Here is a 14,856-nt window from a genome sequence, read left to right as displayed (position 1 = left end):
ATGTATACTAAACATGTGAACATCTGCTAGAAGCTTGTGCTACACCAGGCAATGTGGGTGGAATAAAAGGATCAGAGCTATAAGTGGGATGAGCTCACGTGTTGGATATTCCAAAATGCCTGCTGATTTTTATGACTTTATCATTCCCAATAAAGGCATTTAGTTAGAAAAAAACACACTGCTCAACATCATCTGATTCCTTCCTCAACTGCAAACCTTCTTAGGGACACTAATTCACAAATATGAAGCACCATTGTTAGAGAATTGATTTGGAAAAATATTGTCACCAGAGATGTAGTATTAGAGATTTTCCTCTTGAAAATGGATAGAAAACCAGAAGGTGTAGCAGTCTGGGTCCTCCTGGCAGACTTTCTGGAATTACTTTAATGTATCTTTTGCTTAAATGTTTCTTTATCTGGTAATGTGGGTTGAACTCAGGGCTTCAAACCTGCTAGGCAAAGTGCTCTACTACTTGGTTTTAGTTGTTTTTTTAATGATGTACTCTTGTGCTGATTTTGCCTGGCTGGCCTCAGAATGCAGTCAGTCCTCCCGTTTCCACTTCCTGAAGAGCTGGGACGAGAGGTTCAGGTGTAAGCAAACACACCCTAGTCTCTGTACTTGCATGTGTGTATGTGTATTTGTGTGTGTGTGTGTGTGTGAGAGAGAGAGAGAGAGAGAGAGAAACTTGCACCAGTTCAGTCTTTCTGTAATCCACCTGTACCTGAGCCAGTTCCACTTCTGAGAGGCTCTAAGTTGATGAGAAGAGAGGAATGAGGGACAGCAAATGGAAAGGGAGTAACAGGGCTAGGATGCTGGGATAGCTCAATGAGTCCTGGGGACCCAGGAGGGAACCAGGTAAGGAGCAAGGATTCTCTAAGCTGCTGAAGATGACATGTGGACTCACCTGGGCACAGTACTGGGACTTGGCTGCAGCCACCAGAAGCTTCAACACTGGCTGGGACTGAGAAACCAGGGGGGTCACTGCGTGGATGACTGCAGTGAATTTGGAAGGGGGCTTTAAACCTGAAATGGAAAGGAGAGAGGAGCCTAATGGAGCACTGCAAAACAAGACTTAGAAAATTACTCCTTCTTGCTCCATTGCTTCACCCTGGAGCTAATGTTCCCTCCTAGCATATTTTTCCTTTGCTTCTTATGTCCTGACAGGACAGAAACAAGAGGACAGAAAAGCCACTACTTAGCTATTGCCTCAGCCTACACCTCAGCCATTTAGAGATCAATGTCCACTTCCAGGTTCTTTGATGGCTTTCCCCTCCCCTCCCTTGGTGCTATTGCTTTGAACTCTGGTGAGCTTCTTAGGAAACTAATGTCTAAGCACACACACACACACACACACACACACACATGTACCTTATTATGGACTTACATAAATACGCTCTCTCTTCCAAAGTATTTGCATGCATATGCTTCCTAACCATTCAATTAAGCAATTTTTGTCTACTTAATAATATTTCAAATGATAACTAACAAGTGGAAAGAATAAAAGAACAGCATTTAGAATCTGCCTAGAATGGAATCTCAGTTTACCAGTTTGGAGAAGATTATTTAACCCTCTCTGTCTTCACAGCTCTAAAATATGGCCACTAGTCACATGTCTAACTTAATGGGGTTACAGTGAGAACCAAACAAACTGATGTATAAAGAGCACTCAGAATAGGACGTAGCAAATAAGTGCTCAGTATGAATTAGCTGTTATCAGCTTCATCATCATGGGAAGGAAGCCTCCATACTCGAAGCATGCCTTCTGTACATATCCGTGATTCAGCTAGGACAAAAAGTATGTGATGCTGACACCTGCGCATCACAGCTCTGAAGCCTTGAGTAATAAAGGATGATAAACATGCCAAACAGCCATGGCTACCAGACACAGGAGTGAGGTGTGGCTTGTGAGTCTTCCCACAAAATGCACTAAGAGATCAGAAACAGGTTAAGAGGCTTTTAGAATGCCAATAGTTTATATATGGCACTTTAGTAATGTAGATATGAACTTCAGAGGGCAGAGACATTCAACTTGATGCCATGGGACATCTATAGGGTAAAGGTTACAACAGGACTCTTCATGTAAAAGGATTATGCAAATACTTTGTAGAGGAAATGACATTATTGAACTAGCATTGTAACTGTACCTATGAAAGAAGCTAAGGTCCCCAATTTCTGGATACATCTTCAATTAAAAAGAATAACCATGACTAAGAAATTGCCTCTTTTACAGGGAGAATAAGTCCCTACTTTAGGTTTCCTGTATTAGCACCACAGATACAATTCTAGCAGTCAATCTCCAAGGGAAGATCACAACACTCTATCAAAAAAATACATGGAAGTTCTTAACCACTGGACTAGCATTAAATTCCAAATAAGCAGTGCTGAGATTCTACATTTCCCAATCTGGCCTGCTGATCTGATAGGGTTGCCCCAATGTTCTTGGCTCAGATTACGGAGTTCTTGTCATTACTGAGCACTTGACACTATGACTTTTTTTTTTTTTTCAGTTTCACCTTCTGGGTTTCAAGGTAAACATGTACCACTTTAAAAGAAAGAGACTGGTTTGGAGAACAATAGCATGAAGGAGAAAAGTTTGAGTCTTTTTATCATATCAACTTGGAAAAATGCTTTACTGTTTCAAGTTTAAAACTTTTGAGGTGAAATACCCAAAGATGTCACAAACATAAGAGCAGCTGGGGCCCCAACAACATCGGCGTCTATGGCAATGACAGGGGCTTCTTTAGAGCCACATCCCTCTGGCCACCTCTTTTCCCCCACTGTGATTAGATTAAAAGCTGCTTGAGAGCAGAGATTGCAGCAAATATGACCTTTTATTTCTAATACCTGGCTGTGCATTAGCATAGCACAGGAGAGGAATGTAATAAATGTTGAAAGAATGAATAAATTTGCCCTTGTATGTTCTTATTTCCTTCTCCTTTCTCATTATTAATTCAGCTTTTCTTTAGTGGATGACAGTAGTTTGTGGGATTGTGAAAAAAAATTAGGGAGAGCTCTTTCAAGCTCATTTTATATACGATGAGACTTAAGTTTATATATAGTTAATCTATTGTTATCTTCAAAATGATCCATAATTTGGGGAGCCTATTTCCCAACAAGAAATAGCTTTACTAAATTTAATGGGTAGCTGGTTAGATAGGAAAAGAAGTATCTCTATCTATCTATCTATCTATTTACTTATCTACCTATCTACCTACCTACCTACCTACCTACTTACCTAATTCAATGCTTGGCTGTTTTTGTAATTGTTGATATGACATATCATTTACAAGGCTTAGAAAGCAATCTCCAATGAAGACCATTGGGCAGACACCATTAAGAATAGCAGAATTGAGGTTATTAGTTCTGGATGACATTTGGGAATTAAACAAAGGCAGATCTCCAGGAGGAATTCACTTACCTAAATTAGCATAGTAGTAAGGAAAATCTCCCAGATAAGATGAATACTGTGGTAGGACAAACAATCCTCCAGGATGTTGGTTCCATATTAAACTGTTACGTGATATGTGCTTGAATATTCTGTCCTGAATAATCTGCAACATAAAAACAGGCACAAAGTGAGGATTAGACCTTGATGCTACTTAGGAAAGATCAAATTAATCCAAATAAATGCAAATTGAGGGACAATGGTATTCAAAGTATTGACTATGCAGCCTAATCCTAATTCTCCATTGACAAAAATGTCTGCAAGACAAAGAAATGACAAGCAGTGGGAAACAGAAGAAAGAGATGGCTAACCTAGTTTCCTACTTACATTCTATATTCCCAGCTCATTTTCCTTTCTCCATAAATTCACTGTTTCTTTATCAGAGGATAGAGCAATGGCATTGTGAAGAAGAATTAGGGACAGCTCTGCTAACTTCATTTTATATGTGATGATACTTAATTTTATAACTGATCCACTGTTTACTGATGTGTACTCTGGAGTCTAAGAGGGATGACTTACAATGCTTTAGTTAGGAGAAAACGATCACAGTTATGAGGAGGTTGTACATGGAAAATACTTCTACTTTGTAGAACATTTATTCTGGTTATTTATTCTACTTGTAATTTTCAGATGCACAATCCACTTCCCCTTGCAGCTTTTCATTTGAATCCTTCACTTGCCTCCCTTTCCCCTTCCTTTTCTTTCTGAAAGAATGAGTCCATACTTGTTTCCAGGTAAACCATGTGGAGCACATAATCTGCCTTTGATGGTTGAGCATCTATATATGGACCCCAGGTCACATAAACAAGATCTCTGTAGATCACACAGAGACTGAACTGAAAGCAAACAGAAGCCATGTTCAGTGTTCACTGGGGCTTAGGTTTTGACCTGTTCCTTTAAATCAGAATGTAGATTTATTTGCTTGTCATATTTCAGTAACCAAAGGGAACTTTGGTTATAGGCTAGCTAATGATCTTCAGTAGTTTGACCTCAAAATGTAGTGACTTTCTAAATTGCTCAAAATATCCTACCTAAGAGGACAAGAATCATGGCACACGAAGAATAATAATCGCCAAGCTAGTTCATTAGTTTCGTTGGATTTGGGACCTAGCAGATCATTAAATTCTACAGTTAGAGCCAAATATTCTCCCATCCTGAATCATTTGTCAGTTGAATGTGATTAGTCCACTTTAGGGCTTTCTCTCTGTGACTTTCACACTCTTGTAATTGTACCATCCACTCATTAAGATATGATTTGACAAATAATTAACTTGATACAAAATTTTATGTTTCAAGCAATTTTTTAAAAAAAATGTAAAATCCTGGTTCAGCAATGGAATGGGTGTTTAAAATGCAGGAGGCCAAGTTCAACTCTCAGACACACACACACACACACACACACACACGCGCGCACACACACACACACACACACACGCACACACCCTGATTTAAGTCTTAAGAGTTGGGAGACCTAAATCACCATTTTTCAGGAATCCATTTAATACAAAGCAATTTTAAGTAAAAACTATTTTAGAGAGAGTTTTATTATTTGCTAGGTTATTAACATATTCATCCTATGAAGACTCGACAAGTAATAAACTAAGCTATATTTATATTTTATCATGTTATTTTCCTAATGAGAGAGAAGGAAGCAAACAGAAAAGAAACTTAGAACACAAATAGTTTCTTGATTTGTGCATTTAATCTTTCACTCAGATCAAAACTGATCATTATTTTATGCTGGTCCTGGGGCATGAACTCGTGCTCTGTTAGCTATCTTAGTCTGTCTGCTCAAGGTGGGCTCCCTACCAGTTGAGGTATACCTCCACTTCTGGCTTTTGGGTGGTTAACTGAAGAGAAGAACTTCATGGACTTTCCTGGCATGGCTGGTTTTGAACCCCGATCTTAAAATCTCATTATCCTGAGTAGCTAAGATTATAGGTATGAGCTACTGGTGCTTGACACAATTGCTAAATATGGCTACACAGAGGTTTCTAATTTGATAAAGATCTTAGGAATCCAAATAAATACTAATGTTTACTCTGTGGTAGGAAAGGGATGACTTACTATGCTGTAGCCATTGTGAGAAAAATCATCATAATTGTGAGGGGTTTCTATATGCAAGCAATTCCACTTCATACAACATTTATTCTGGTATTTTTATTATTATGTGTACTCTGCAGGTCTACTGTCTGTTTATTTCCCTTTACAGCTCTTCATTTAAACCCTTCACTGCCTTCTCCCTTTCCCCTAAATTCATGTACTCTCAGAAGGTGGTCAATGAAATAAGCTTGGATATCAAGACACAGAATAAATTGGCAATAGACGACACTGTAAATTCAACCTACCAACAAATGACATAAACTCAGATGATACAAAGTGAGTCATCATTCATTCTGAATGTTGATGTTATGCTTCACACTGTCACAGACTATCTTTTTGGCTTAGTATGCTAACAAGATAATCAGTTATGATATTCTTATGAAATATTAGTAAGAATTTTATACTCCCTTCAAATGGATCTTGACAAAATGGTACCAGTCCAGGTACGAAAGCAATAACAAACGTTGAACTTAACCTTGGCCAGGCAATTTGCCACTTTTATGGCTTACTTTCATTTGTAATAAAACACAGTAGCACATTAATTATAATAACCTCTCAGAATTTAACACTAACTACCTACATTTTTACACTTGCCTTTAAGAGAAATTTTCATCCCTACATTCAATTTTGATATATTTTCCTATTTTTACACAGCTGTGATACAATAGATCTTGTCTCCTACAGGTATTTTCCTAGTATTCATGATTTACTTATCTAAACGACCAACAATCTTTGCCACGGAAAGAAATAAACATATTTTTGAGCACATTTTTTTCCCTACATTTAAGACTGCTTCTTTAGAGCTTTGACAAAGGTGTACACTGTTAGAGATATGCACATGTACAGTCAAGCATCTATCTAAGTGGCTTATAAAAACTTGAAAGAATATAATCTCAGTTTACCATATTGAAACATCATCTTTTCTGTTGCCTAATTATCACTGCTATATTGGGCAGTACTTAGAAGCCTTAAGGCACTTATTGCTTGTGGGTCAGATTTCTTTGGCTATAAAGAAAATCAGTACAGGCTGAGCGCCAGTGGCTCATGCCTGTAATCTCAGGAGGCTGAGATCTGAGGATCACGGTTCAAAGCCAGACCAGGCTTTATTGCCAATAAACCACCAGAAAACCAGAAGTGGTGCTGTGGCTCAAGTGGTAGAGTGCTAGCCTTGAGCTGAAGAGCTGAGGGACAGTGCCCAGGCCCAGAGTTCAAGCCCCACGAGTGACAATTAAAAAAAAAAAGAAAATCAATACATACAAACATGTAAATATGTGCACATAAAAGATTTTTTTTCATTTTCCTTGATGAAGATACCACTTATTAATATGAATTAAAAGGAAAGAATGACAGATGCCTTATTATTTCTTTTTATGTGTCTTATGCTTTATCAGAACAGCAGGGAATTGGCCATTTAATGTAGTACTGACTCAATCTTTTCACTAAATGGATATTGCCTAACATAAACAGTGCCACCATAGGCCACCTTGCTCAAAGCCAAAACAATCTTGTATTTCCATTATCTCATTGATTTAAAAATAACATGACATAATAGCATAAAAATGCAATGGTTTGAAATATATACTCAGATAACTGAAGAGGAAAATGGGGAAAAACATCATTGAACTCCTCTAAAAATGTGCTTTCCCAGATACTACTGGCTATTTTCCTGTATTACTGTAATTTTTATTAACATTCACCAATAGCACAATGGGGTTTCATTGTGTCCATTCCATAGATGCATGCAGAGCACTCTGAACAAATTCACCCCTTCTCCTATATTCCTGTAACCCTTCTCCTCTCCATCCTGACCCCTTTTTCAAACAGTGTATTGTGTTTCTCCTATATTATTACATTTTTAATATACTTTCATTTTGCTCATCGTTGTTCTGAGTTCCTATGGCTCAGTCCTTAGTGGCAGTACTCTGTAGAGGAACACTGTCTTTTATGATTTCTAATGGGTAACAATATCTGAGTCCAAAGAGTTTAGCTCTGATTCAATCAAGAGGTAACATTAGGAAACTTCACTCAGACTTGAAAAAACAAACAGAATCCTCAGCATGATAGAGTACTGCACAATGAAAAAGTACCAATGACTTGATCAGATGAGAGCTATTTCCAACTGTATCTAAGCACTGCCTGCAACTCTAGGGCTTCTATTATCCACAGATTCAACAGTCCAATCTCATCCCTATGGGCTGGCTGATGTGTGTGTGTGTGTGTGTGTGTGTGTGTGTGTGTGTGTGTGTACACACATACATATATACACAGGTGCACAGGTATGCATATATACTTATACATACATCTATATGCATGTATATATATGTATATATGTATGTATAGGAAAGAAGGAAGGAAGGAAGGAAGGGAGGAAGGAAGGAAGGACCTAGAGTTCTAGAATCTGAATATAGATCGTCTTGAATAAAGAATTCGCAAGCCAGGTGCTGGTGGCTCACGCCTATAATCCCAGCAACTCAGGAGAATTGAGATCTGAGGATTGTGGTTCAAAGCCATTCTGGGCAGGAAAGTCTGTAAGACTCTTATCTCCAATTAACCACCAGAAAACTGGAAGTGGTGCTGTGGTTCAAAGTGGTAGAGTGCTCGCTAGCCTTGAGCAAAAACTGCTCAAGGCCGGTGCCCAGGCCCTGAGTTTAAGTCCCATGACTGACCCCCACCCCCGTTCCCCCCCCAAAAAAAATAAAATAAAATAAATCCTCAAGTCTATATTGTCTGAAGTTAACTTTGAATTATTCTCATATTTTAGGATTTCTACCACCCTTCTGATGATTTACACTGTTCAAGTCCTAAGCCAAGTAGATATTTCTGATATATGATACTTAAATTATGCTTTTGGATTTGCTGGCGTTATTTGTGTATGAGGCTGGCATTTCCTGGTATTTTCCCTGCTTTTCTCCTTATGTTGCATTGTAGGGTAATCTGAGCTCTGAATTAAGATAGGAAAGTAAATGGTATCTTTCCTGCAATCTGGTTGAGAGGTCAAATTGTTACAATCCAATCTTGGAACAATATAAAAAGATTTGACAGCTACTATAAATTTCAATGAAGTATATGGTTTTCAGTGTTTTAAAAACAACTGTGTTGCCAAAGAATTGCATAGCTTAAATCCAAAGGGATGAAGGCTTTCTAGGCTCAGAGATGAAAACGGAAGATTCTAGTTGATGAAATAACGTATCTAACTATTGAACATTTCAGCTTAACAGGCTAAAAGCTGGATTTACCTAGTCAACCAAACTGAAAAACTTATATACTTAATAGACAGTATCTTGTATCTGGCAAATTAGCAAAGCTGTATATGTGTATGTTCTAATTATGATTCCCTAAGACTAATATAGTCCGAGAATCTCCCTCAGACAGTCTGGGAGAGTCTAGGTATAATGGTCGTGAAGAACGAGTTTGCAAAACCTATTATGGGCCTTAGAAATACCTATAAAGTCTTTGGGTCAGTAATTTCACTTTAGGAATCTTGTCTTAATGAAAGAGGCAGAGTCATTTGCTAGTGGCTCACACCAACAGTCCTAGCTACTCAGGAGGCTGAAATCTAAAGATCATGGTTCAAAGCCATCCTGGGAAAGAAAAGAAATGTCAGTGAGCCTCCTATCTCCAATTAACCAGCAAAAAGCTAGAAGTGAAGCTATAGCTCAAGTAGTAGAGTGCTAACTTTGAGAGAGAAAAAGCCAAGGAACAAGCATCAGTACTGGCAAAACAACAAAAACTTAAGCAGAGAAGTGAACTAAGATACATACAAGAAGTCATTACATACATAAGCATCTGCTTGCATTGTATAGTTATCTATGAAAAAATCAACCATTAGAAATACATAGACCATGGATAGTAAACAACAGCGGAAATTTACAGAGGTTCGACATAGTATGGTATTTTAAAGTGAAAGAAATTAAAATATGATTGGAATATATTAGAAATGGAAATGAACCTGATCGAATTAAAAAGGCCAGAAAAACAACCAGTGATACATGGAAGAAGCATGTAAATCACTGTGCAAAAAATTTACCAAGTGCACTGGGATAGACAACAACCTCTTTTAAAAATATAGGTCAAAATATTTTTTTTTCTCAAATGTACTAAATGGAGAAGCTATAGATGAAAAGGCTATTTAAAATAGAAAGCTATACAATAAACCAAGGGGCAAGGAGCAACATGTTTGATATTAAACATTTTTTAATGTACACAACTTAACACTTTCTGTACAGATGGGTGCAGTTCTAATTTCCTTTTTATACCTCCTTGCAACAAGGATGCTGCTGGGTTGGACTGCATAGGTCCTAAAATTTTATTTTTCTGTGCCTTAAAGCATCATCCTACAGTACCCAATAATCTATTCATAATTTTTGATTGATACATGATTCTTCCCCTTACTTTGTCATTATCTTTTTGTGGAATGAGCTGCAGAAATATGTCTTCAAGGGATATCATTGAATGTGAATGACGGGTAGACAGTTATTATCAATATGTCCCTTAAATGATGTCAGACAAAGTCAACCTCTGGGTCCAGGGACATAAGTTCTCCCTTTGTCAGTCTTGCTCTTGGAGTTTGGCAGGGATAAGGAAATCTGACTGAGCATGGGCAAAGGGGCTAGCTGATATAACCAAGAACAGAAAATTTAGTTTTATCTTAACGGACCAAACACACATGACAAGTGAAGTAAAGAAAGGACTACATTACTCATGATTATGAGCCAAGCAGCACTTACCTCTAGTGTAGTTAATACAATCTTCTCAACTGAAGAAAAATAAGCCTCCCACAAGAATTGTGTCTGCTGTCTAAGTGCTAGGATTTTATCCTGATGAATAGACCTGATTGTAGAAGGAATCTGTAACATAAGGTGACACAGAGTAATTATAATTGTGTGACAAAGGGATGTGTTTGGTCAAAACAACCCACTGTGTTATATTTTCATTTTTCATAACATTCAGCTTCTAGCATATAGAGCAACTAAAAATCACCAAGCACTTAGTAGAAATGCCCCCAAGAAATGTCAGTATAGACAGCTCATCCAGTGAATCTGCCCCTGAGTTTTTAATGCATGAAACTCATGCATTCACTTCTAAAATTTAGTAGCAGCCATGTTGATGGCTTAGGGTATTCCTCTACTTACAATGTTGTTTCCTCTTCTCAGAGGCTCAGATATCCTCAGCCCTGCACATGGACAATCCAATTTTGCAGATGAATAGTTACAGGCCTTGGGGAAAGGCCAAAGGACTTGATTCTCCAAGCAGTTCTAAGATCTGCTATCCTTAGAACTGTGAACATCCATAAAAGGACTTTTAAATGGTGCTGTGGCTCAAGTGGTAGAATGCTAGCCTTGAGCTGCGCCCAGGCCCAGAGTTCAGCCCCACGACCAACAAAAATAAGTAAATAAAAATGACTTTTATTCAGTGACTATTTTTGAGCCTCTCTATCCAACTCAAAACTAGGGTTAGTTGTTTCTATGTATACATATCTTCCTCTTTGAGTATTTGCATTCTCTAGATTGCTCTCTCTGGCTCTAGCCTTTAGCCCAGTCTAACTGGACTTCTCCAACATGGGTGTATTTTTAGTTATATACTGCTCGATATCATGCTATACAATTTAGAAAAAAGATCTTACATTCAGCCACACATTTTAAGGTTAGAAGAATAGATTTTTTTCACAGTAGTTCTCTTAAAAAGCACCATCAGGATAACCTTACTTTGTATTTGTTTAACTTTTTTCTTTGGTACATTTTAATGGACTTTATCATGACATTTTCATATATGCTAATAATATACATTGATCATATTCATCAGTTCAGTGTCCTTTCTTATTTTCCCTTCCACTGGCTCCTTTCCTCTTCTTCATAGTCTTTTTTATTTCCTCATGCAAGAAAGAACATGAAGTCTTTTCTCTCTAAGTCTGGCTTATTTTGCTTAACGTAATGATCTCTAATTCCATCTATTTTCCTGCCAAGTCATAACTTTGTTCTTCTTTATGGATGAATTAAATTTCAGTGTGTATGTAGAACATGATTGTCGTGGACTATCAGTTTTTAATAGCTGTGTGGCTTAGTAGTTCAGCAAAGGGGCACTGGAGTCACACAGACCAAGATAGGATTCTTGACTTCACCATTTTCCTGGATGAGTTTTCTCTCTCAGACTCCATTTCCTTGCTGATAAAACTGCATAAACTAGCATCAACAAGTTGTAATGAAGATTACGAAAGTACTTCACAACATGCAGTGCCTAAAACATAGGAAATTTGGTTGCTAGGACTTATTATTACTCTATTACCATTATTGATCTTAGAGTAATATTATTCAAAGTTGTATCAACTGATTCTGTCCAGAGTTTAGGCTTGTTGTTTAATGTCTGCATGTCAACGTGCTTGCGTCTGAGCTCTGAAATATACTTCTAGGGTTTCTGGTAAATTTTTCAGGCTTGCTCCTGAATTGCACAGTTTGAGGTCAGTTTGGTTTATGGAGTCTATGTTCTTGGAGGAGATTCCTTGTGATTAGCAACTGCCCTTTTGTGCTTACCTCTTTCTGCATGCTTGCCTCTCAAATGCATGACTAATCAGACAGACACGAGCGGAGGCCGAAGGAGAAATGCTCTGTTAGGTGCACTAATAGGAAAGCTACCTATGACATTTGACTAAGAATATACCTAAGTTTCCACTAGAGAGGAAAGAGATGGTAGCATACTGCTTGATTCAAGACTCCCTGTAGGAGGAATAATGAAATTGTTTCACAATAAGAACAGAAGAAAACAGTTACTTGCTTAGGGAATATCCAAAACTACTTACTATATCTGTGCCACAAAGTGTGGACTTGGATTTACAATCTGCCCCTTTCCAAAAAAAATTATGGCAGCAGGTTAAAGGCAAAAAAAAAAAAAAAACCCCAACTCTCTGCCAGAAAGACATTAGCCTGAAATTAGAGTTTAAGGTCAGGTGCAAATGAAATGTCCTTGGAGAAGGTAAAGTAACCATTTATATAATAGATCCTTGATAAGTCAAAAGAAATTTATTTTTATTTACTCACTGAGAAAATTACCTAGTCTGCCAAGGGAAAATTAGAAAGAAAAAAACGCATCCTCTCAATTTTCATAATTATATCCTGTTTTAAATGTCAATGGCATTTTCTAAGAGTCAGATAGGCTGGCATCGCTGTTTTCTCCTGGTCATGAGAAAGTAATCCATTAGGAAAATGCCTCAAGCTATCATTGCTGTGTGGTCTCCGGAGAACTGAGTCTGTTGTGGCTCTAAGAGAGGAAAATGAATCTCACCAATGCAGCCACCAATACTATCTCATCTCATAACTTGATCTTATATCTCCATGCATTGTGATCTACTGTAACCTGTGCATATGATACAGGTGTCTGACAGTACTCTGAAAGGTGCTCTGGAAGACAATTTCAATGGATTGAAAAGACACAGTTCCAAGTTTTAATGGTGTTTGGCTATTGGTTATTAATCTGCCTGTCTTAAGAGACAGGTAAGGGAAAGTGATAAATTAATTCCAATTTGGCTAGGTTGTTTTGAAAGTTGAAGAACTCAATGAAGTCTTAATAAAAGGTCATGTATGGTAACAAAACCAATAGGATCTACCAAAATAGATATAGGAAAACCAGAGTACGCTCTCTCTCAGGTGACAGGATGACATGAATATATGCAAATAAAAACATCCGAGCTGTTCTAAAACAGGAAATGAAAAATTGTAACATAACAAAAACATTTCCCAGAGCACACATTCGGGCTTGGTGCCAACTCTTTAAAACCATTGTTAATGACAGTACTGTTGCTGCTCAATATGGAGGCAGCTGTGCAAAGACAGACTGCAGACTGGAAGGAAAAATACCAGGAAGTTTAGCATGGACGGAGTTAAGTTACAAAGTTGCTTTAACGAGTAAAATGCCCATTACCTTTGATAAATGGTAAATATTTTACAATTTAAGTTTTCTGGAATGTTTACCATGCCCAAAACAAATTCCATGTTCACGTTCATGAAGAGAATTATGGCTAGTATTTCTAATTTACTTCCCCAATTTTCTTCTATGAGCATGTACTATTTAAAGACTGGAGCCAGGCACTGGTGGCTCAGACCTATAATCCTAGCTACTTAGGAGGCTGAGATCTGAGGATTGTGGCTCAAAACCAGACCAGGCAGGAAAGTCCATCATACTCTTATCTCCATCCAATAAACTACTCAAAAAAGCTAGAATTGGCACTGTGATTCAAGTGGTAAAGCACTTGCCTTAAGCAAAAGAAGCTCAGTGACAGCACCAAGGCCCAGAGTTCAAGACCCATGATTGGCATTAAAAAAGAAAAAAAAAGAAAAAGAACCATATATATATCACTCAGTTTCAGTTTGTCTGCAGTAAATTACTAAGGAAGTCATTGCCATAATATGACGCTGTTCACACAACTCCTTCTCAGCGAACACCTAGAAAAACATGTTCCATTTCCCGATAACATTTTCCTTCTAGGTGACTTCTGGACCTTCTAGGTCCAGTTACTCCCAAGATGGTAGAACAGATAAGACAAAGGCGATGATTCAAGAGCTGTGGCCATTTGAGACTGCTTAGTCTACTGTCCTCTTCAGTTACAGGTATTTCACGGTTACTTCTGGGAGAGGACCATATTACTACACCATCCCACTGGTGGAGTGGTACAACAGTGATTCAATAACAGAATCTGAAACTCAATTTTCTGGGTATCAAAAATGATTTTTAAAAATGCAAGGATATTAAAAGATAGTCAATCTATAAATATTTATGGTGGTTTAAAGATAAAAGTGTACAATGTCATAAGAGGAAACTTATTATCCTATCATTTTTGGAGAAAAGAATGTGGCAATTTCTGGTGAACCTCAAACATTATTGCTCTAGAAATCCTCACTGACTTTCCTTCTCTGTGCATATTGTATCCCTCTGCCTTGAGCAGTTCCTACTTTTATTAGGGATCTTTAGTCCCCCCTAAAGGGAACAATAGCAAGATTAGTCAAGAAATGACAACACTAAGCAGAAGTACCAATCCTAAAGAAGTTGCTTTCTGAAAACTAATCTGAACTGAATATAAAGTGAATCTAAAGTGGCCAAGTTTATTGCTCATAAAAATTCTGGTCTTGAGGGGATGGAGATCCATCTCTTTTCTCCATCAACGTTCATATTCCTCTGGTTTTGTTTGTTCATTTTTGCTTTCATACTAGGCTTGAACTCAAGGCCTAGATGCTGTCCCTTAAGCTTTATTTGCTCAAAGGTGGCGTTCTTCTACACGAGCCACAGCTCCATTTCTTGCTTTTTGCTGGTTAATTGGCTTG

General features: G+C 37.8%; 1 protein-coding gene across 1 annotated transcript in view; it reads right to left on the bottom strand.

Moving 5' to 3' along the window:
- Ext1 (exostosin glycosyltransferase 1) overlaps nucleotides 1–14,856 on the bottom strand; it is a 273,409-nt gene that overhangs the window by 18,708 nt on the left and 239,845 nt on the right. The window contains exons 4-6 of the mRNA XM_013032241.1: nucleotides 10,276–10,395; nucleotides 3,419–3,551; nucleotides 905–1,023 (exon numbers count right to left, since the gene is read on the bottom strand). Coding sequence (XP_012887695.1) covers nucleotides 905–1,023; nucleotides 3,419–3,551; nucleotides 10,276–10,395 — 372 coding nt within the window. The remainder of the gene's footprint in view (nucleotides 1–904; nucleotides 1,024–3,418; nucleotides 3,552–10,275; nucleotides 10,396–14,856) is intronic.

Source organism: Dipodomys ordii, unplaced genomic scaffold (assembly GCF_000151885.1).
Source record: "Dipodomys ordii isolate 6190 unplaced genomic scaffold, Dord_2.0 Scaffold151, whole genome shotgun sequence".
Taxonomy (NCBI): domain Eukaryota; kingdom Metazoa; phylum Chordata; class Mammalia; order Rodentia; family Heteromyidae; genus Dipodomys; species Dipodomys ordii.
This window is presented reverse-complemented; position numbering and strand designations above follow the sequence as displayed.